General features: G+C 51.0%; 1 protein-coding gene across 1 annotated transcript in view; it reads left to right on the top strand.

Moving 5' to 3' along the window:
• The window catches only part of Csmd1 (CUB and Sushi multiple domains 1), a 1,328,246-nt gene that overhangs the window by 1,090,273 nt on the left and 213,662 nt on the right, over window positions 1-24,311 (top strand). The window contains exons 26-27 of the mRNA XM_077109222.1: window positions 2,232-2,434; window positions 23,359-23,550. Coding sequence (XP_076965337.1) covers window positions 2,232-2,434; window positions 23,359-23,550 — 395 coding nt within the window. The remainder of the gene's footprint in view (window positions 1-2,231; window positions 2,435-23,358; window positions 23,551-24,311) is intronic.

Below are 24,311 nucleotides of genomic sequence, written 5' to 3'. Positions count from 1 at the left end.
ACAGTGGCCCTGCCCCCTCTTGCTCGCGCCTCATGGGTCCAGTTCCTCCACCTGCGCCCAGAGTCTCGCAACCTCTCAGTGTCTCCACGGACATGTTCACACAAGGGCAGACTTGCTGGATGACCCAAGCAGGTCACAGAGTCTACATTTTCTTTGAAAGTATGTTGTCACCAGAGCAAGCAGGTGATTTTTAAAACTTGTTGGTGAGATAAATGCTTCACTGAAATGGTGCCTTGGTTTATCAGCCAGCGTAGAAGACAAAATGCTTCTCTAATCTCCATCTCCCTCCTCAGTCCCTCTCCCTCTGCTCTGGCCACACTGGGCAAGCGCAGAACTATGCCCTCCTGCAGGGATTGCTTTCCTTAGCTCTTCCTCACGTGGAATTTAACAAGCTCCTTGCCTTCTTTAGAGGGGTGCTGCCTCACGGCCTCACCCCATTTAACCTCACCACCCAGGAGGTGTGTCCCCCTCCACTTGCCCCCCAGCCGTCCAGGCAATCCCAGAGCCCTCAGTCCGCTTGCTCTCTCTCTCTTCGCTGCACTCACACCTGCTCACATGCAACACTCTTCACATGTTCGTTGGCGGCTGTTTCTCCTCTCATTGCAACGTAAGCTCCCTGAGGCAGGGCTGTGTGGTTCAATGGTATATCCGCAGTTCCTAGAAGGGAGCTTGTTCACAGCTGGTTCTCAATAAATACCTGTTGGGTTGTTGAACTCCATGAACAGGCACACCAAGATGATCAACCTCATAAATAACCAGAGACCATGAGAGATCAAAGCCCTGCTTGGCTGCTGCTGTTTATCCAGCATCAGGTCTTGGCAAACTGGGGCATTTGCTCACCATGGGGAAGGAAGGAGTCAGAGTCACCAGGGAAAGCAACAGGGCCACTGTCTTATGCCAGACCTAGAAAGGCCCTCAGATCAGTGAAGTGGCACCATGCTTCACAGTGCAGAAAAACCATGCATCCTGCAGTAGAGGGCTGAAAAAATACAGAACTCATGCTTTTAAAGTAAGAAAATTCCACATGTTTAGTGTGCAGGACTCTCATGACACTCTTAATGGAGGCAAGCGCTGGCTGTAAATCAGGCAGGCACGCACAGGCTTGTGACGGGGACTGTGTGCTCCCAGCAAGCACATGGAGCCCCGGTGCCACTCGGGCAATGTGCTTGTGACACACGTGGCACTTCAGAAGCTCACCTGGGAATGGCACCTGCAGAGAGCCGGGTGCAGGGCCAGATGCCCTGGAGAGCAGGCATGGACATATTTATACAATTTTATCTTTTAAAAGATTTGATGCAAATTGGGCAGAATGTTGACACTGGTATTGGTGGATAACGTGTGCGCTATACCCTGTACACTTCTTTATGTGGAACATTTAAAAATACATTACACATTCTTGCTTACACAGATCAAATAGGTATGCTCTGTATACCTGATATGAGCAACCTGAAGTCGTTGAGATTTATGTAGTTTTTCTGTCATCTGTAGTCATTTTTACCTCCTTTACAGTCCATGGGCAATAAGGAGAAAACGAGAAACTATAAACCACACTCTCAGGAAATAGCGATTTTGGATGGGACTTTAGCTAGCCCTCTGTGTACCCTGCTACACGTGGGGCTGGGTCTGAGTGACTGCCACAGGAGGGGAAGGTCCAAGTGGCCCCGGAACACCTACAAGCCCGATGCAAGTGTGTTAGGCGTTGTAGGAAGGGATTTGCATTAGGCGCTCCTGACATTGTGCTGATTTAAATAATGTCTTCTTCTGAAGATAAAATGTATAGAGAGAAACACAAGCCCTGGGCCACCTGTGTGGATGCCGGTGGGGACTGTGCTGGGTGGAACCAGGGGGCCCAGGGCATCCTTCCCCGATGTGCGTGCTGTCACCTGCTGGGCACCTTAGGAACAATATCAGGTCAGAAAAACCTAGGTCAGCCTAGGAGGAAGGGACTTCCACCTTCATTAGGGTTAGTGCAGGTTGGATTCCATCATAGAAAGACCCAATCCCAACGGAAAGGCTGCAGCCCTTAATGGATGGCGCAGGCCATAGCCCGGCTTCTCTGCAGCCCGACAGACTGAGGAGTTCATGCTGTGTGCTAATGCGCACGTGAGTCCCTCAGTCCCTTCTGCACCACTGGAGGGGCTGCGAGGGTGCAGCGGGTTCCTGAAGTCTCTGGGGTGTGGTGCCGGGCAGGAACAGCAGGAGCCCGTGGACAGCTGTGCCCTCTCTTGCAGCCTCCACTTCATCGTGTTCGACACGGAGCTGGCACACGACATCCTCAAGGTGTGGGACGGCCCGGTGGACAGCAGCATCCTCCTGAAGGAGTGGAGCGGCTCGGCGCTGCCCGAGGACATCCACAGCACCTTCAACTCGCTCACGCTGCAGTTCGACAGCGACTTCTTCATCAGCAAGTCGGGCTTCTCCATCCAGTTCTCAAGTAGGTGGACCCTCACACTGGGCGTGGCCACCGCCGGCCACCTCTGTGTGCAGGGGGGCACTCCTTCCTGTTCCTAGGGCCCCCCAGGGGCGAGCACCGGTCCTTGTGACCTGCATTTTGGAGGTGTATTGTAGGGAGAGGAGAGTTCTTGTCTCAACTGACACTGGGTTCATGGCAAAGCACAGACTGATAAAAAGTCACCAAGTTTATTTATTGTAGATTTTGTGTGATATAGTCACCTACAAAATGAAGACCACGGGAAGAGGGAAGAGTGCCTATCCTGGGGCATCCTGGCATTGGAATTGCAGGGCTGAGGGTGTGGCCTGACAGTAGTGACCAAGTGCAGGGTGCCCCACTAGTACCCATTCTGTCCCCAAATGCTTTCTTCTGGGTGTTGGGAGAGCCATTTTTGTGGCCTATGGTGGGGAAGACCAGAGCACTGTCCTATGACCTGCTCCAGGAGACAGGCTGGCAGGAGGTCAGAGGCCCCCCGCTTTTTCCTAAATGCAAGGGGCCATAGTTTGGGGGTGGTATATCCTGACCCCCTTAGCATCAAGACCACATTGGCTAAGGAAATTCCATCATTTATAAGATAGAGACAGGGATTGGGGTCTACTTAGTTATGTGGGGAAAATGTTATTTTAGAGGTTTGAATTAGTAAACTTAAGCTTGTGTCCAAGTCTGAGTCTTGGGATGGAGGTTCCTTCTATTCCTGGGGTCCCCAGGCCAGCAGTAACTACGAGTTCCCTAACTGCTGCGGTCTGAATTTGTGGGATAGCATCTCTTGCTACCTGTCCACCAAGCTGACCTTTATTCTCAACTCCAGTTTAGAAGAGACCTATGTTTTTCCCTTCCAGGGCTGAGGCTCTGAGTAGTCGATGTAAGATCATAACCTCTGCCCGATTACTAGTGGGAAGCCACATTCTCACACTTGAGTTATTATCTCCTGAAGATAGTCCCCATCTTTACTGTCTGGCCCCTGTTTAAGGAGTCATTTCCTAAAAAGGGCAGAGTGGAGATGCTCTGTGGCAGCTCAACCTTTCAGTATCCTTCAAGGAGCCACCATATAATGGGGTGCCACACAAGGTCAGCCGTCCTCATAAAACAGGTGGAATTTGCACATAAACACGCTCAGACTCAATTTATCTTTTGGCAGGTCGCTGGCGAGGCATATTTAGGATTTACATAAGAAAATTGACTTAGGTCATTTAATGTTTTAAAAGGTTGCTAATAAAATGGAGGTTATGGTCTGCACAATTGCTTACCTCTGGTTTCACTGTGCTGTGGGTTGGTAATTTGCAAGGCATGGCTGGGTTAGTACCTGTGTGCAGGAACACTTTCACGGATCTGCAACAAAAATGTCAAAGGAAGTCCACTCACCTACTTACTTCATCTTGAGAAAAAGTCCTTTTCTTTCTAGACCGGCTGCATTCTGCTTTCTGTTGTGACATAAAATTGCCCTTGATTTTCTTAAATTAGGGGCAGAGTATATGGTAGAGAGGAGACTGATGGCACTTATCGGGCAAACAGAAAAGTTGGTAAGGTTGTAGGTGATGTTCGCGTCCTGCCTTCTCCTCTTCCTTCCCTCTAGACCTTTTGAAAATTTTAAACAGATCATAAAAAAAAAAAAAAAAAAGTTGTTTTACAGCAAAACTGAGCAGGAGGTACATAGTGCACATTAACCTCCTGTCCCACGCGCACAGCCTCCCACTGTCCCCCAGAGGCGTGTTTGCTAGTCCAGGAGCCCGCGTGGCACGTCAGCACCACCCGGAGTCCACAGTTGGCATCAGAGTCCACCCTGGCTGCTGCGCCTTCCATGGGTACAAACGCATAGTGATATGAGTCGGCCAGTAAAGTGTCACACAGAGCAAGAATGTCCCTGCCTACAGACCGCCTGAGCTCTGCCTGCTCCATCCCCACTCCCAACCCCTGGCAACCACACATCTTCTCACAGGCTCGGTGGTCTTGCCTGTTCCAGTGTCACACCGTGGGGTGGTTGGGTGGCCCTGGGCCCTCCCTCTTGGTGATGCAGCTGATTCCTCCTTGTCCTTGCAGGGTTTGGTGGCACTGCAGAGCACTCCAGGGCCTGCAGAGCCACTCCTAAAGGCCACCCCAGTGCACCCAAGCTCTGTGGGCACAAGTACAGCAGCTGCCAGTCTCCCTGGGCAGGCTGTTGAGTGGACGCAGCTTTCCGTTCAGTTGGGCAGATGCAAACTGCACATCTGCTGGGTCTTGTGGCGAGCGTGGGCTTGGAGAGGTTCTGGCCTTTCTCGTTTCTCCTCCTCAGAGTTCTCCTGCAACCCCTAAACCTCTTCTGTTCTCCTCTCTCGCTCACTCTTTGCAGAGGAATCTTACCAATTCTAGTAAAAAGCAAAGCCATCCCTTATTTGAGGGCCATAGATTGTCTTCTTTCTGTATAATTGAAGATTGACGTTTGGGAAGTGACACACAATACAGCCGCACGAGTCTCTGCGGGAGAGAACCCTGCAGGACTTTCTTTGGCTCAGTGTTCTATGGGTGTTTGTTGGAAGCGCGTGAAGTGGTCTTTTTAGCTGGTGATAGGTGACTGCCTGTTGGCAGCCCACGCGGCCTGAGCCCTCCGGTTCCTACCCAGTAAGCCCCCGGGTCTGGTGGAAGATGAAAAAGACCATTTTAGGGGTCAAATGAGGCCTTGTTCTCTGGCTGTGTGGGAACGAGCTTCTGAGAGAGGGTCTTCAGGGGTCTACACCAGGGAGCACACAGCACACGGGCACCCTGGTGTGAAACCCAGGAAGTGGGCTCTGCCGCCCTCCAGAGAGTGGACCCCGGCCTCTGTCTCTGTCCTGGTTTCTTCCTTGCCCTGGGGTGGTCCTGCTGCTTAGGCTGTGCACTTCCAGAGAACCACAGCTCCGCGTCTCCTGCGGCTGCCCGGAGCATGGTGACCCTAGAGTGTGCAGATAGCACGGGGATTTTTAAATTTTCAAAATTTTCTGTTCATTTTTAAAATTTTCTGTTTATATCTTTTAAAAAAAAAGTTTGCCCTGGTGACATGTAGTTACACACAATAGTGTATTCGTTTTGACGTCGTCATGCATGCGGGGAACGGAACAGGCTCCATGTTAGTCCCCAGGGCTTCCCCCGACCCCGCTCCCTTCCTCTACTCTGAGGTCTACCTGCCATTTGCTCTTTTTGTTCTTTTTTTTTTTTTTTTTTTGATTGGTGCTTTGCAGACCGTGTAAAGGTGGGACTCACTGGGGCATATTCCTGTATTTCATACATGTACATGGCAACATTTAGTCCATTCCATTCTTTTTGTTGTTGTTGTTGTTGTTACCAGGGATGGAACCCTGGGGTGCTTAACCACTGAGTCGCATCCCCAGCATCCGCAGCCCTTTATTGTATTTATTTAGAGATGGGTCTTGCTGAGTTGTGAAGGCTAGCTGTGAACTCACCATCCTCCTGCCTCAGCCTCCTGAGCCACTGGGATTACAGGCGTGTGCCGCGGTGCCTGGCTCGTCCTTGGCTTGTCCTTGGCTCGTCCATGGCTCATCCATGGCTCGTCCATTTCATTCTTTGGTTCCTCCCTTTTCCTGTCTCTTCTCCCTCCCCTTCAAATTCCTCCCTCTACTCCACTGATCCCCTTTCTGTTTTCAAGGGACCACCCCCCACTTTTCCCCCTTATTTTGTTTTAATTTCCAAGGGAGGGGAAGCGTCTGGCCCTTGAGCTCCGAATCTGGCTTCTGTAGCTCAGTTGGTGCTCTCTGCTTCTGTCCGCTCACCAGCCAGTGCCACCTCTTCATGCTTCATGGCTGGTAAACTCCCTGTGTAGAAGAACCGCGTTTTCTGTATCCATTCTTTTGTTGACCAGCATCTGGGCTGGTTTCCCAACTTGGCTATTGGGACTTGGGCTGCTGTAACACTGCGTGCCTCTCTCTCTCCAGTGGGCTGACTTTAGCTCAGGAGCCGCCTAGCTGGGTCATAGGGTGGCTCCACTCCCAAGGTCTGGAGGGTCTCCAGGCTGATTTCCAGAGTGGCTGCCCTCCTTTGCTGTCCCACCAACACCCTGGGAGTGCACCTTTCCCCACAGTCTCATCAGCTTTATCATTTGTATGCTCGCTGGCCGCCATTCTGACTGGACTGAGATGAAATCTCAGTGTAGTTTTGGTCTGCATCTCCCTGAGTGCTAGAGATGTTGGACATTTTTTTCGTATATCGCTGGGCCTTTGTACATCTTCTTTTGAGAATAGTCTGTGTAGTTCTTTTGCCCATTATTGATTGGGTCGTTTGTTTTTTAGGTTTTAAAGAGGTGGTAAGATTTTTGAGTTCCTTATGTATTCTGGGTAAGAATCCCCTGTTGAAGGAGCAGTGGACAAAGGCCTTCTCCTGTCCTGGGCCTCTCCTCGCGTTCTCAGCTGTGCCCTGGTGGTATAGCCCCAGTGGAGTCCGTAAAGTCAAGGAAAGATGGCAACATGGTGGGACACAAGTGATCATTAAAGGTGGAGGGCACAGTGACCCAGGACAGCACCCACTGGTGGTGGAGGACAGTGGGGACAGGGACAGAGGGCGATGGTGGAAGGGGCTGGGGCGAGTGTGCACGGAGGCTGTGAGAGGCCTGTTCAGGTGACAGGAGGAGGAGAGGGACAGCTCTGCCGAGGTGGGGGGTGGCAGGGAGGTCTCCCATCCAGGCATCCTCTGAGCTGGCTCCTAGCAGCTGCTGCCAGCCCCCTACCCAGCTGAGGGCCAGGAGGAGAGGGCAGAAGAAAGGCACCCCGTGTGCAGTCCACCTCCGAGACCTCGGCAGTGGCGAGCCCCAGGGCCAGCCCCGGTGCTTCTCCCCCAGAGCTCAGCCGCCCTGTGCCAGGGTCTCACTTCCACCTACCAGAGCGAGGTCTCCTAAGGGCTCCAAGTGTTCCTGTTTCCAGAACATGGACACAGCCTCCCAAGCCTCTGCTGAACCCATGTGAGGGACGAACCCCTGGTTGTGCCTGTGCTGACCAGTTAGAAGGACTCTGTGGGACAGGCCACCGCTGTAGAGGTACTTCCTGACTGAGCACAGCTTCGTTCCAGATGTTAGGCAGTGGCACCCGGAATTATCATCTCCCAAAGCCCATTTTAGTACTGAGAAGCCCGTCCCCTCTGGTGGCACTGACCACAGCTCCAAGTGAACGGGGTTTCTCATGCTCAGCATCAGAAGTTCTGGCTGCTACAGTTTTGCTCTGCTCACGAAGAGCACATTATTCCTGTTTAACATAAGGATTGTGCCTTATTGACCTTATAAGTGTGATAGGCTCTTATGAGCTTATTTTACTCGTGAGTATTATTTTACTCATGTTGGTACTGGGAATTGAAACCAAGGGCACTTTACCACTGAGCCACATCCTCAGCCCTTTGTTATTATTTATTTTGAGACAGGGTCTCACTAAGTTGCTTAGAGACTCGCTGAGTAGCTGAGGCTGGCTTCAAAATTGCAATCCTCCTGCCTCAGCCTCCTGAATCCCTGGGATTACAGGCACACACCATGGCACCCAGCAACTAATGTTTTGATCCAGTTAGGAACCAGGCAGAATGCTTTCATTTTAGAAAGATTTTTGGACCTGCATAATTGAATCTGTCAGCTGGTAAATGTTCCTCTTTCATGAAAAGTGACCCTTTCCCATACTTTAAGATAATGCCGGGCAGCACCACTCACCAATGGGGTGCCACCAGTCTTCAAGCAAGTGGGCGCACACCAGGCCCCTGGGCAGCCCTGGGGGACTGTGTCCCACGGTCCTCCTCAGGCATACACCTTCCTTGTGCTGTGACACAGAAGGCGCTCTGCTAGGTGAGGCAGGGACTGCCCTGGGAAGACTGGACCCGAGGTCCTCCACCCTGCCAGCCCTGCTCAGCCTGCGAAGCAGGAGGACTTGAAGGCAGCAATTATGTTAATTGTAATCAGCCCAACGCCTTTCATTCAAGCTTAATTACCATTTACTTAATCATGCATAAAATGCAGGAAAATGGAGTTCAGCACACACAGCTGACCTCTACTCAGTTAAATCAACCTCGCGGAGTCTCTGAGGGCCCGCGGCGGGCTCTCCACTCCTGGGAAAGGGCGCTGGAGCAGCTCTGTGTTCTCGGGTATCATGGGGTTGATTTCTCGTAGGAAACAGAGTGATGTGCATCTCTCTCTCTTTTACTTCATTGAAAGATAATTTAATAGGGATTTAATTTTTAAAAGTCACTTGTTGTTTGTAACATGAGGGGACTTTGTGGAGCCAGGGACAGAACAGAGAGGCAGTTCCTGGGAGGCAGCCGTAGACCCCACGGTGGCAGGGCCTGCTGTGCACAGGGGCAGCTCACAGCCAGGGCCTGGCCCTACTGACCGCCCTCTCAGGACCCTCTTGAGACAGGTGGAGACTGACCATACAGTTTTCGGTTGGCCATTTACACATATAGAGGATGAACCCCTCGAGACCAGAGGAGTGAGTTTAACCTCCATTCCCCTGGCCACCTGCCCCTGGTCAGAAACGAAGAAATGTGCATGCAGGACGGGCAGGGGGTCGAGATCCATGGCTGCAGGAGGCACCGGCTGTCCCTGTCCTCACAATAGAAGAGGGAAGTCAGAGACGGACGTACCACCAAGTGCGGGGACACAGCCCTGGGGAGCCTGGCCTTCCACTGTCCCTTCAGTGGGGCTCCAGTCTGTCCTCTGATCTGGTCAGGGCATGGTCAGTCCTGCTGCCCACCAATGCCCTGCCACCTGTGGATGGCTCACCTCCGGGTGCTCTCTGCCCGGCCCTCCTGCCTCTCCTTGCCCCCAGCTCCCCCTCGACCTGCTTCTGAAGAGTCAGAGGCTGCCCGTCTGCCCCCAGGTCCAGGTCGGCTCTTCTCCCTGGCCCCCTCCCGAGCAGTGCAGTCTCGTCTCTCACCAGCGTGACCCATGCCCTTGCCCCTGGGCTTCCCGTCCTTCCTTGCCTGGGTCACCTGGACGGCCATGGACTCCCGACACCCGCAGCCTGGCACCTGCTTCCTGCCCCCTCCTGGTGGCCACCGTGGAGTCACCTCCCCCAGGGGTGTGCGGTATTCAGTGGCAGTTCGTAGATGCACGAGGTCGCCCACATTTTAAGTCAGCACATGGAACACCACGTTTTGCGTCCGAGTGTCCATCTGTGATGCCCTGATTCAGAGCAGCTGCTGCCTCGTGTTCCACACTTGCGGTGTGCGCTCCCTCACCCACGTGGCTGTGCATCTCCTGGACCCTGTCCTGACCTGGCACCTCTGCTCTGGTCACTGTGGCCTCTGGCCCACGAGTCTCCACCTTGCCACTCCCTGGCCGTGGCCCTAAGTGGCCTCCTGCAGACGGTGGGGCCTGTTCCACTGGACTCCCAGCACTGTCCCTCAGACCGCCCCCCCTAGCCTTTCTGAGCCCCGGTGGTCTCCCCTGTCCCCGGCCTTGGGATGCAGGCTTCCTCTAGCTGGGGGAGTTGGCCTGGGGATGTCCACTCTACTCTCGATTCAGATTCTCGGAGTAAATTTATCTCTTCAAATTTGGAAACAGATCCTTAAGATTATAGCTCCAACAGCCTCAGCTTCCAGCTCCTCCTGCCTTTGAACCTCTGAGATACCAATGGAACTAGCTCTTTGGAAGACTCTCAAGATAACATGTCCAGCTCCGGCCACCTGCACGCCCCTGGCCCCCTGTCTGGGTGTGACCACTACAGGATGGAGAGGAGCATCTTGCTGGCGTCTCCCTTCATGGCAGGGCTCCCGTGTGACCTGGGTTTCCACCAGTGACACTGTCTGAAGGCAGTTCAGCAAAGCATGATGGTACGGGATGTGGGTCTCACAAAGCCACGTGGGCAGAGAGCGGGTCTAACTGAGCCACACCATTCCCCACTCAGGTTAAAACCAGCCTGAGCAAAAATAGACTCCTAGGTCTGAACAGGACCCCAGTCGGCCAGCGCCGGCTCCCTCACCTGGGCGCTCTCCTCCTCTCTCCCCTCTTGGTTCCAGATGGTGCGCCCCTTTGCTCCCCAGCCTCCCTGTGCCGTGCCCTCTGCAGGGAGGGTCTCCCCGGTGCACCCAGCCACCGCCACTCTTTTTAAGCTGCACTCCTTTCCAGAAGCTTCCGTGGCTCCTCAGGGAGAATGACAGCCCCTCCCTTGTGACCCTCCCCGCCTCCTCCAGATGTTCAGTGTTCCTTCTGCACGCTGTGCTTGTCACCAGGAGACCTGGGGGGCACAGAGCAGGACCTGCACACTAGCCCAGCCCTCACCGCGCCCACGGTGACGCCTGGTGGTGGCCTGCCTTCATCTTCTTGTGTGTCTGCCCTTATTTCCTCTTTACTGCTAATATCTCTGTTGTCATTTCTAGTGAGACTGTGAACTTATTAAATGAAGTTTCTAAATCTCTGCTCTAACATTCACCGTCCTTAGGACGGCTCTGAGGAAGAGCATCCACTCAGCAGACGTGTGATAGTTGCATGCTCAAGTGGCAGAAAGTCGTCTCCCCCATTACTCCCGTTCTCAGTAAGACGGCTGGAGACCACTGCAGGTGCGGATTGGAGTCGGACACTTGGCAGCACTTAGCAGAGGCTAGCCACTGCACCCCTGGTGGCAAGACAAGTGTCCACACATGTGTCTGTGAGTGGACCCCACATCTCAACCAAGGGGACGCTTCCTTGGACTGAGACCGGCCCCGTGTGGCCAAGGGCTCTCGGCCGGCTGGGTCCCTGTGAGTCTCAGAACAGCAACGCCCTCCACCTGTGTGACATTAGTCAAGTGCCTTCCGTCCATCGTCAGTCGGTTTCCTAGTTAATTGGGTTAAATTAGGACATAATGCTCTTTCTACCCCCCACAGTGCTGGTGCGGCCTGCCCTCGAGGGTAAGCAATGCAGAAGTGCTTTGATTTATAACATTTTCTCCAAATTTAAGGGAATGTTATTATGTATTCTCGGTTCGGGAGACGCACCAACTCCAGGGGAGCATTATGTGATAAATGATTCAATCTTCGGTTCTCAGGTTAGATTTCTCCCTCCCTTTGGCCTCCCGCTTCACACCGCCAATTCCAGCTGACAAGGCTTGGCGGGAGGCACACGGTAGCGTGGCTCTGGCTTAGAGACAGGAAGAGACGGTAAGTGAGCAGATGCCACTCATCATTGTAACGTGGTGATCCGGGGTCGCCTAACTACAGACCCTGGAAGGGTACACCAGGCTCGAGTCAGCCGGAGAGCAGCTGAGTGTGCGGAACCTCTAAAATGAAAACAGATTTACTAATTAGTTTTGTGTCAGAGCATTCCAACTGCTTTATTCAAGAGAAGCTAGTTTATTGTTCACCAAGCAGACCTAAGAACTTAATTAAGCGGCTTAAGTTCTATTGTGAACACAATTCATCTCTTATGTCTCTGTTTCAAATGATCTAACTTGAACAACTATGTAATGTGTATTTCTCAAAAATACAGTTCCAAAGATAAAAATATGAAGACATTTATTTACAAGACAGAAAAATAATGACTTGTAAGTTTTACCTAAAATGGACATTTGCTATTTATCATTAATATTCTCTTACTAATAATTGATTGTAAGTCTCTCAGTTAATTTGAGATAAATAAAGATCTAATGTTATAGTACATCAATAAGGGATTTAGAATCTAACTCTGAATCCTGGCTAAGCCATAGAACAAGTATCAGGACATTTATTATAAAAGGTAAGGCACATTGAAATTCGTTTTGAAAAGGTTTTATTTTATTGTATATTTGAGTGTATATCATGATGTTTATAATATATATATATATATATATATATATATATGTATATATATATGCATATATAGAGAGAGAAAGAGAGAAATATGTACATATAGTGAAATAATTACTACCATCAAGCAAATTAACATATTAATCATCTCACATAAGTATTGTTATTTTTTAATATTTTTTTATTTGTTCTAATCAGTTGTACATGACAGCAGAATGCTCTTAAATTCGTTGTACACAAATGGAGCACAATTTTTCACTTCTCTGGTTTTACACAAAGCAGGACCACACGTACCTAGGTGCTGATGTCCATCTCACTCCACCATCTTTCCTCCCCCTGGCCCCCTACAGGATCCACAGTTCTTCCTCTTGTCCATACCCCAGTCCATTATGGATCAGCATCCACTTATCAGGGAGAACATTCAGCCTTTGGTTTTTTGGGATTGCCTTGCTTCACTTAGCATGATATTCTCCAACTCCACCCATTTACCTGCAAAAGCCATAATTTTATTTTCTTTTGATGCTGAGTAATATTCCATTGTGTATATACTACAGTTTCTTTATCCAATTTTCTATAGAAGGGCATCTAGGTTGGTTCCACAGTTCAGCTATTGTGAATTGGGCCACAATGAATTTTTTTAAAATGAAGATTTAAAAAAAAAAAAAAAAGATCTGTGGGGTGGGGATCATTGGAACCTAATAGCTGTAATGTGAGCAACAGTCCTTAATGTTATTTAATCAGCATGAAACTCTGTCATGGGATTCGGAGTGGGTCATCATAACGAAATTCACATTCCCCACGGCATCATGGGGATTAATCAATCAAAGTGATTGATTAATTTTTGTTGCACTGGAGTCTTTGTTTAGTTTGGGGAACTCAATCTAAGCTTGTTTGGTAAGCAGGCACACCTGTGACATATGTTCATGCCACTGCGTCCTGGTTAAGTGGAGAGGTCCCGGAAGCAACTCTTCTAACAAGGGCAAGGAACACGGAACTGGGCAGGGGCGGATGAGGTTGGTGTCTGAGGCTTCCTTGCACCCACGTCGCTATTTCTGCCTGCTCGTCTGCTGTGATACCCGGGTTTCCCTGGTGTTACACACTTTGCTGAGCTTAAGGCGCCTGTGCAGGGATCCTGCTCCTTCTTGTACTTGCTCTTCTGTGCTTCTGCATGACAATGACAGCCGTCATGGAGTCCCTCCGGGTGAGTAGGGGTTTTGTTAACTAGAAAGAACTTTTTCTTTAGTTTAGCAGCTTTTGAATTATTAGAATTCAAAGAAGTGTCCATTATCACCAGCAGTGGTGATGCTGAGAGTGGACACCGTGCATCTTCAGGTCTGCCAGCATCCACCAAGGGGTTTGCGCCTGTGAGATGCATGCTGCCTTCTGCCAAGAAAGCACATTGGAACCGCAGGCTTTCTGTGATGATCTCCAAGATGCAATATGTGCATGCATATTTTCATTTCATGAAAAGAATTTTAGAAATAAAGTGGTTTGCATTCATTGTCCATAATTCAAGTGAAGGCTGAGATTTTAGATACACATTTTAAATTTAACCCTTATTTTGATGTAATGGTAGTTTTACTTGCAGTTGTAGAGATAGAACAGGGATCCTGTGTACTTACCCCTTCCCAGTTTCCTCCAAGGTAGCACTTGCAAAACTGGGTCTGTGTCTGGAAAATGAAGAACATTCCAGAGAATACCTCAGGGGGCCTCTGGAAGCCACACCTCTTCCACTCTTGCCCCATCCCTGACAAGCACTCAGCCAATGTCCATTTCTACACTTTGTTATCTCATCATCTCTAGAATGTTCCTGGAAGGAATCCGGCAGAATGCACCCCGGGGACTGGCTGTCCTCAGCATGCTTCTGTGCAGACTGCTCCAGGTGGCTATGCCTTGAGGTTCACTTCTTTGCATTGTTGCATAGTACTCCACTGCAAGGATGTACCACACTTTGGGTTATTTCCAGTCTCAGACTATTACAACTGAGAATCAAAGCCGTTACCAACACCCAGGGGCAGGTTTTTCACATGGACATGCCTTTTCATTTCTCTCGGGCAGGTGCCCAGATTAGGGTTCTGGTTGAGTGTGTGGCAGAGCTATCTTCACTCTTGCCAGCAATGCATTTCTCTGCATCCTCACCAGCATCCGGTGCTCTCTGGTCCTCTTCAGCTGTGTGGATAGGTGTGTGTGCCCTCTCTCCCCATTTCTCTGATGGCTAGTGAGTTGGTTTTTCTTTGTTTTGAAGTTGAATATTTCATTTCTTGTTTTGTTGCAAGCTGTTGCTTCGGCGTATAAGGATAGCACAGTAAACGCAGCATATTGAGACACGAAGACAGTACTGCTCTTCTGACATTGCACTTCAAGCCCAGTTTTTTCCAATGGGAAGATCATTAAGTGTATTGACCCCAATCCAGGGATGGACCTAAGCAAGCTGCGATATTACATAAGGCTTGTAACAAGACCTCCTTGAATCACATACTTTTAATAAGTAGCTTTTACCACAAATAATCTCATGAACTCTGAACACCAGCACAGGAGGAGATGCACAAGGTGCACATTGTGTTCATCTGCTGTTGTTGGAAAGTTCCGGGGTCTCCTCCCCAGGAGCAGTGGTGAGTCATTTCTGTTGAAGTCTCCTCTCCCCCGCTAACTGAGACACCTGGCTGAAGCCGTCCCACACCCGTCTACTTAGGTGCCACTTTCCCTCCGCGGTAGACTCTGCGTGTTTCTCAGCTGCCCCGTCCCTCGTTCAGTCATCATCCTAAAGGGTCCCCTAGTCCTCTTCATCAGTCAGCCGTCTTCATGACAAGGCTGGTTCATGGCCCTGGGTTTTCTGCATTAACCCAGGTCTCCCTCATGAACCTCAGGTCCTTCTCCTGACTCAGGGGCGTAGAGTTCACGGGCAGCTCTGCAGCTCTCTCACTTTGCAAAGCACCAAACGCGTCTTGTTTTTTTCAATTTTATCCCAACTGCAGGGAGCAGCGTCTCGAGAGCTTCCCGTGCTCAGGTGCGGGTTCCCACTGTCCTGAACACCTTCTCTAGTCATCCATTCAGAGGGTCCTGGGCACAGCTTCCAAAGGTGCCTCCCTCAGCAGCCAGGGCCGCGGTGGGCAGGGCACAGCGGGTGCCGGGGCTGTGTGCGACGCCATCAGGGCGCCAGGATGGCCAGGGTCCCCAGGTCGGCTGGGGAGCGTTTTCCTTCCTATGTCCACCCATGTATCCTCTTCCTTGATGTTTTGGCGCCTTTTGTCCATTTTCAGGTGGATCCTAAGCTTCCTCTGGAACCTCGGGCATTCCCTCTGTGGGCTGCGTGGATGTGGCCTCTGTGGACTTGGTGCCTTCCACGCACTTCTCCCCCTCCCGCTCCCCTCCCCCTCTCCTGACAGGGCACTGCAACCAACGAGCACTGGACCTTGACGGAGCCCAGTCTTTCCACTTTGGCTTTTGTGGAGTTGGCTTTATTCCCGTGTCTAGGAACCCCTCTCAGACCCAAATCCCAAAGGCCTTCCCTGTGTGTGTTTCTGCTGGTCTTGTGCTCCACAGTCACAGCCACCATCCACTCCGCGTTGGTCTCCAGTCTCGTCTGCTCTTTGGTGTGTTACTGCAGCACCAAGCTGTCACCTTGGAAAGCTGAAGGAGCAGTTCCTCTATGGGCTGTCCCTTCCCCTCTGCTCTTCACAGGGCTCGGGCCGGGGGACACGGTGTCCATGGATGCTCAGCCCCTCTGACGTTGGTAGAGGCGATGGAGGAGGGTCCAGCTTGGTCAGGTTGGACTTTCTCCTGTTCAGAACCACTTCTGCGGTCCTGGTCCAGCCTGAGTGGGCCCTGCAGGGGGGTGAGAAGACTTCTCTTCCTGTTTTCTAGGACTTACTGGCCATCCAGGCATTGGTGTGGGTGGGACTGAGTCCCAAGCTGGTAAATCCTCTCCAGCAAGGAGTGGCTGGAGGAAACCTGCCGAGGTCCTCCCCTTGCTAGGATCTCACCCAAACGCCATCCTCAGAGCACACAGAATCTGGTCCCAGGCATAAGGAGGTGAGTTCAGGGTGCAGACCCAGATAGCAAATCACTTCTCCATTTTCTTAGTTCAGAAACATGAGGACCAAGGAGAAAGAGTGATATTGCCACACGAATGCCAAACATCACATTGCCGAGGCTCCTACCAGGGCCGGGTCCTGTCTGAAGAGCCAGACCCTCAGTGCTTTGGGCCTGAGGCCTGGGGTCGCCACTGTGGTGGCTCAGCAGCTCTGTCAGGGTGGGAAGGGGCCAGGGACACAGTGAGGAGCGCTGGGGCTGGGGGCCGCGGGAGCCTACTTGTGAGCTGACACCTGAACTTCTTGTGTTCTGATGGTTCCCAACCCTCAGAAAAGGGGAAGCCTTTCTAGCTCTCAGGTGCCAGAGCTGGCGGGGACTGGGGCCAACCATCGGCTGAAGCAGGGTCAGTGCCGGAGTCAGTGCTTAGCTGTCTGCATTGGACTCCCCAGTGTGGCAATACGGGACAGGTGCCACCTGTGTGCACCCTGCTCAGGTAGGAACCGCGGTGTGGAAGAGAAGGGCGCCCGAGTCTGGGTTAGCGGGGCTGGGCCTTCAGTCCTTATCTCACTGTGAGGGGACCACTGGCCTCTAAGGGACAAAGCAAGTCGAGGGTCCCACTGCGAAGCCCCGGCTCCTGAATAGGTGAACACCGTGCTTATGGCACCTGCTGACCCCTTCAGGCGTCAGGGAGTGCCCACGCCCTGCCAGCCTCTGCTCCATGGCTTGGCATGATGGGTGGCTCAAGTGGTTCCTGGCTTTGCAGAAACCGTGTTCTGAAAGGAAATCTGTGCATTTCAATCAGGAATGTCCAACATCCTGAATTCAGGTTATTAAAATGAAATGACTCCTAGCTCATGGGCACTAAGTGGAGCTGACGGTGTGGCACACGCTGGCAGGTGGGTCAGCTGGGGGTGGCACCGGTGTTCAGGAAGCCGCCTGCCTTGCTAAAGCCGCGACTGGATCATCTGCCTCAGTCCTGAGTGTGGCTCGGGGTCTCCCGGGGTCCGTGCACACCAGCACTGTGTCCAGTCAGGCCCTGCGGTGGTCGGCTTCCTTGCAGATGGGCCCGAGTGCCTAGGACATGACCTGACGGCGCCAGGCCCTCACACTTGTGAACTCTTGGCCAGGGAATGAGGAAGATGCAGGCTCCCCCAGGACCTGTTGGTCTGCCAACGACTCACTGAGGCTTGAGTAGCAGGAACATATTTTTAGTTCATATACTATTCTTCCACTTGTAGGATTTTTTTTTTTTTTTTTTTGGCTAAAGATTGAAAAGTATTCATCGTAAAACAAGTACCTTGGAAAGTAGGAGTTGAGAGGAGAATCCTGTCACTCAGGAGGTGACCACGTGAAGAGACGCCGTGGCTAGACAGCACCAGGGCTGTTTGTTTTGTAAGTTAGGAGGTGGCCGGGTTCACGGTCCACTTGTGACAGGGCCGAGGGGTCGGTTGCCGAGAGGCCAGGAGCACACCCCAGGAGGGCAGGCGAGACATCAGTTTATTGGGAAAGCTGGCCACGAGGTCAGCGGCTGCTCCAAGCTGAGTTCGGCGGTGCCAGGCTGACCACGGCACCTCCTCCCCTCGTGGAGCCTTGGCAAAGAAGTGCCTTTGACCCTCAGGACCGCTCCAGAAAGTGGCAGTGGTGCTTGTCCAGAGGCAGCAGCTGGACAGAGACAGGAGCCCTCTCCACAGCGTCCTCAGCTGTGCCACGCGACCACACGAGGTCAGTGGGTAGAAGCGACGGCATTGTTAACTAGCTTGGTCTGGTTGGCTCCTCGGGTGGCCAGCGTTCCCAGGGGCGGCTGCTCTGGGGTCCACACAGATGGTGTCAGCCTGGTGTGCACGAGCAGAGGCACTGTCCCCCAGAGTGGCCGGCACCATTTATCTGACCAGGGCCTGCGCTCACTGTTCCCTCGAGCTGGCCCAGGCCTTGGGCACCCAGGTGCATCCCAGGGACATGCCATGCAGGCTGTTGCTGTTTGTCCCTTAGGATGACAGACACACAGTCCACTGACACAGCTGCCCCAGCGTTGGTGGAGCCCAAGTGGCCGAGGGACTGAGTCCTCACAGGGTTGGCCTCAAGACCAAGCCAAGCTGATCACCCCACAGATGCAACCCTCAGCCCATGGGTGCCGAGGGCTTGTGAGAGCTAAGAATTCAGTCAAAAGTACATTTTTAGATGATGTGGAAAGCCACAAAAGGAGGCTTTGTATGTTGGATAGCATGTGGCCTAAATTGTCAAAGTTTGTTTTAATAAACCGGGAAAAAAACACGACTTTGTACATGGTTACCAAGGGCATCAAGTAACTCCGTTATCCATAGGGTCATGGGGGACCCATGACTTCCTCTAACTGGAAAGAGGCTGTGGCACCCTGCGTCTAGTACCATGGTGGCTGCACCCTGTCCCTGCTGTGTCTTATAACGGGGCAGATCCGCTGCTCTGCAAGAGCAAAACACAGGCTCCAGAGGCCTCGGCTGGAGGTAGGGAGATGTCCCCTGAATGCAAAAGGTCTGCAGAAGAGCCTGGGTGACCTGGAGCATCCCCGGGAACTCACGGGAACCGCGGAGCACAGCACCCTGCCCTCTTCCAGAGGCATAGGTAAGACTGAGCTCTAGGAGGTACTGATTCCCTTTCTACACCAGGAACTGGGAAGACTCAGTCACCAGCACCCCACAAAGGTCTCAAAGCGCGAGCTGAGTGGAAGGTACGTGGTGTCACATAGGAGAATACAGCCACCAAGCAGAACTGGGAACCTGCTTCATCGAGGACGTCAGCATGACCCTGAGGGTGGAAAAGCCCTTCTGCCAAGCCGAGCGCCTTCAGCTGAGCCCCCAGTTGGTGTGGATGAGGGTCTGCCTTCACAGGAACATCCTCCGCAATGCAAACTGGAGGGAAGTGCGGTGAAGTGCATTTCAAAGACCCAACCCTGTGTATTTCCCAAGGCGGTGTTTAATTTTTTCTTCTCTCAAGTCTTCTTGTTGCTTTTCTAATCCAATCTGGATGACCCTAGGATATTTTATATTTTTATTCGTAGTTCTAAGAGGACAGTGTGAAGATTTTGGATTTCATTTCAATTTGAGTAAACCTGAATGGTGGATTTGCTGGTGATTTCAAGCAATCCTTGAAGGTACATAAGCACATGCAAGCACCTTCTCTAAGAGCATCTACAGCCGTCTTCACAACCTGCCTTTCTGCGTAACTGGCATAAGCTTCAGCTAAGACGTGGGCTCAGTGTTTCCATTTGTTATACACCATGAGCTAAGGAGCACTTAGCTCTTCACTCACATGCTCTGTTACCACTGTCTCCACGTCTGCCCTGAGTCCCGCTGCTGTCCCAGTCTCTTCCTGGACTGTTGTGTGGGTTTCCGTCCTCTTTCAGCCTCCGCCATGCTGGGAGAAGAGTGGAATGACAGCAGGTTTCTCCAGGCCAGCTTGACACAGCCTTACCTGCACTCCTCCTGTCACAGAACCTACTCAGAAACTCCAGCACTGTCCTTCTCTTGATCTCCACAGAAATTGTTTCCATGTGAAGTTCCTTTTCTCAGAACACGATTGCTGATGCAAACAGTGAGGTGATAAGAAGAATGAGGGTCAGCCCCTGTGCCCTGTAGCTCAGAGAGAATCACCCTGACCTCACTGCCAGCCTTACAGGGAATGGGACCTTGACCGCAGTGGGAGACACCCCTTGAGCTCTGTGGAGAGCAGTGCTGAGCCTGCAGAGACTGGGTTCCCCACAGAGCCCTGAAGACGTGAGACGCAGAGGCTGCACCTCGGCAGTGGCCTTGTCCTGGGGCACCTGGGGACCCTCGTGAACTGGAGCTTCCCTGGAGAGCCCTATGGTTCCAGGTCGTGAAACAGTGACAGGGCTTTCTCCTCTGGGAATCCAAAGGACGCCTAGTGCACACCTCCAACGCCAAAGTGGGCTCAGCACAGGGAAGCCAGGCAGAGGGGCGGAGGGGGACATGGGGTAGACGCAGAGGTGGCTGTTCATGACCACAGCAGCTCATTAGTGTATGGGGATTCTGACCGTCTGTGTGGTCCCCAAAGGTTCCCATTGTTTCAGGCACCTCATGAAATCAACCCCTTTTGGACAAACGAACCTTCAACACAGACACAGGAGCAGTAGTGCCAGTTCTAAAAGTGCCGACCAACCACCTTAGTGAGCATGAGGGTTGAGGTTACAGAATGAGACGGCAAGAGGTCAGCGAGAATGACCACCCAGGAGAAGCCTGGGCCAGAGGATAGCCAAACAGAGACGAAAATAATCCCAGTGCCACGTCCCTATAAGATGTAAGGAAGAAAGGGTGTTTAGGAGGAAGGAAAATCCAGCCAGATGAAAGTCTAGGGTGAGCGAAAGGAAGACACAGTGAGCAAGTCGGTAAATGTACACAGAAACGTAAATGTTGATAATGATCATGCTGCTTTTAATCCATGGCATTTATTGCCGCAGTCCGGCTGCAGCAAAGTAACCAGAGGTGGGCGGGGGTGACGAGCAACTTGTGTAGATTGATACAGCAGGAGTGGGAGCCATTTATTGTAGGACAGGAGGGGTATTTATACATTCCACACAGCTTATCTAATTAGCATAAACTAGATACAGCAGTCAACCAATAAGGAATCTCCACACTTAATGGCTCGCTGGCATGACTTCACAAACCACTCCCTCTGGCATTTTGCCAGGCGTCATCCAAACTCGTTTACAGACCCTAACATTTTTCTGGCAAAATGCCAGGTGCCATCCAGACTTGTTTACAGACTCTAACAATTTATAGACCCAAGCAGACAATGGCCATATCTAAGGTTTCATAACAGGCTAAAGAACTTGACAGCAGCAGCACGTCAGTAAGGGGAAATGATAAAAACCGAAGGGTCCTAGGAATGGGGACGGGAAAGCAGGGATACTGTAACTCAGCACACGTTGACGTTTCTAAGGCAATGTTAAAATGAAGACTGGAGAACATAAAAACTGATCAGCACAAAACAGGCAAAGAGGTAAGAGAGAAGGGGGTGAAGGGAGATGGATGGAGCTGGTGGTGAGCCTGAGGCTAACTGCCCTCCCAGGACAAGAGTCCAGGCCAGGCCCAACAGGGACCCACCACCAGGCTCCTGGGAAGTGAGAATCCGGAGGCAGCAGCAGAGGTCACGTGGCACAAGGGCACACAAGGGCACATGGTGGGGGTCTCCACAGCAGCAGTCCCTGGAAGGCCAAAGAAAACGGCCCAAGGCAACCAAGAGGGGGAACCTGAGGTGCACTCGCACAGTGGGCACTGCCCAGCAATGACCACAGATGAACCAGAGCATGGCACCTCTGCGGGGGCTCCCAGGAACACTCCAGCAGGAAGGAGAGGACGCCCCAGCGGAACGTGGACGGCTCCCCAGGGCAGACGCAGCGGCACCCACACAAAGCTGCACACGTTGAGGGCAGCTCCCTGGAAAAGCCAGCGGATGGCAAGCTGGGGCTCAGGGTGGTGGCTGCCTGGAGGGGCAGGGTGAGCTGGGAAGGGGTGCGTGGGTCACACTGGTGTGAGGACGGTGTTCCAGCTCTGCAGTGGGCGACACGAGAACGCTTCCTTCTTGCTGTGTTGTAGGCACACGTATGCAGACGTGTGAAAGTACAGAACCAACCAATTAGAGGAAAAGGTGGAGTCGTTAAGACAGCCTCTGCCCTCAATTAGTTGGAGAGGAGGAGGGGCCCAGTTAGCACGCTCTGCACTTCCTCTCCTTGGCTGAGCTAATTACCTAGATATTAGTCTCTCCTTTACTGAGTGCTTAGGCAAAGATCAGAGAGCCTAAGTGATCATTAAGTGCTAATTAAGACCTAATGAGGGGTGCTGGGATTTGAAGCAGCTCTGACCAACCAGAGATCCTTGAAGCCCTTAGCGTGACACTTGCTGTTGGATCTTTGATCCTTTATCTGCATGGTCCCCACTTTCCTGTCTCACATTTGGCTAAACATTTCTCAAGAGTAAAGAGCAGGTCTTCTTTATCTCTATATCTCAGTGGATTTTATTTATATGTGTATGTGAATATAAATGTAAGTATATACTATGAATATATACATATGCATTGTGTATGTATATGTGTGTGTGCATATGTATATAAAATTTCCAGAATTTACAAAACTGAGAGCAAAGCCTACTCATTGCTTTAAGTCACCAGGTGTGTGGAGAGATGGGTGGGTACACATGTGGGGTTGGTGTGCCTGGAAGAGAAGGAAGACCATCCCTGTAGTCTCATGAGCACTGCAGGGCCAGCAAGACCTGTTCTGGTAAGAACAGGCAAACTTGGAAAGGTATGCACGGCTGGATCTTCAGGTGTGCCCTCCTAATCCAGCATGGCATGAACACGTGGCACCCAGAGACTGGAGTGGAGAGGGCCCTGCATCGGCCTTGGGTTTGTGCTGGGGTCTGACCTGGGCTGGCTGCGTCCTCACTGCTGAACTCGGGCTGGGTTTGAATTGCCTGTGTGGGGGATTTCAGAAGCAGGGATTGGGGGTAGTGGAAGTGTCTCAGCAACATCAGAGCCTCGGGTCACCAGGCTCCAGTGGTCCCCCAGACTCTCTGCCAGCCTATTTTGTGACACTGGCTTCTGCACAAAGGACTTGAAATTCTAATGCTTTTTTTTTTTTTTTTTTGGACACCAAAGGGATGGATATCATTTTCAGATCTTTCATTAGGATTGGGGTGGCCAAGTTGGAACTCTTCAGAGTGAAAGGGGTTATCAATAACAACCCCAAAAGCATCTGTGGGACCCACAGCATTCTGGGTAAACTGACTACTCATCCCCTCTGACCCCCTCCCATCCCATAGTGAGCAGAGGATTCCCATTGAGTTGAGGGTCATCGGTCACCTTGAAGGCTTAGACTCTAAGAAAATTCTCCCTATTTTATTTTACTTGAGGTTCATTGGGATTGGTGATCTTTATTTGAATCATGGTTTTTATTAAAATATTTTGAAAGAGCAAATCAGGCAGGAATATACGTGTGTGTTCTTGGCATAATGCGACACCTTGACGCATTCCGTAATGGCTGTACTTTCAGTATGATTTTGCTAGGATTAGTTCAAGGCGACACCATCACCAGGCTGACTGTGCACGGAGTGTGCTTCACTCATGAGGCCGTGCCTGCAGGGCACCTGCCAAGCCTCGGCTCTTCACCTGGTCTTGTCTGTTCTTTGCAGCATCTGTGGCATCCACCTGCAACGACCCAGGGATGCCGCAGAATGGAACCCGGTACGGGGACAGCCGGGAGCCTGGAGACACCATCACATACCAGTGTGACCCTGGGTATCAGCTTCAAGGACAAGATAAAATCACCTGTGTGCAGCTCAACAACCGCTTCTTCTGGCAACCAGACCCTCCTACATGCATAGGTATTGGGCCGCAGAAAATAAGAAATTCATGTTTGGAAATGCATGCATGCTGACATCAGCATTGCTCTAACCATGGATTATGTCTTCAGAAATACTTTTCAAGAGTTTCTTAAATGTCCTTGGGCTCTCTGAGGCCATGCTGAAATTTTATTGTGAGCCTTTATTTTACGATGTAAAATAAAGAAAATGATTTACTCAATATATAGTAATTGACTTTATCTAACATTTCATGTCCATAATAATTCTTGTTTAAATATATGTCAATCAAACCACTGTAATTTAAAATTCCCGTTGATTCAAAATTTGTAACCTGCCCTCACTGTTTCCTTTCCTAATGGAGATACATGCCCTTAAGCAAAACCTACTCACTAAGAAGGGCTTTCTCTTTTTAGATGTTTTTTTTTTTTTTTTAAGAATGTCAGTTCATTTTCAATAGAATACTGAAAACTAGAAATCATACTGCTTTTGTGAGAATGAAAAAGAAACTTATTTTTAATATCCATTAAAATTGCATTGTTTCACCTTACTAAAAGAGTAACAAACGGTTCTATAGACTATAGCCTTCCTAGATCTCTATAACAAATGCCATTTTAGGGAAATATCTGTTCTTATATAAAATACAATTACGCATAGACTGTCTATTCATTCGATGAAATATTTTAACATGAAATACTATTTAGAGCATTCTATCTGAATTTCTAAAAAGAAACTCGAGTAGACTTTCTTATCTTAATGAACTGTCACTGTTTAGTGGTGCTTCA

Source organism: Callospermophilus lateralis, chromosome 4, assembly GCF_048772815.1.
Source record: "Callospermophilus lateralis isolate mCalLat2 chromosome 4, mCalLat2.hap1, whole genome shotgun sequence".
Lineage (NCBI taxonomy): Eukaryota > Metazoa > Chordata > Mammalia > Rodentia > Sciuridae > Callospermophilus > Callospermophilus lateralis.
Note: the sequence above shows the minus strand (reverse complement) of the source record. Positions and strands in the feature narration are given on the sequence as shown.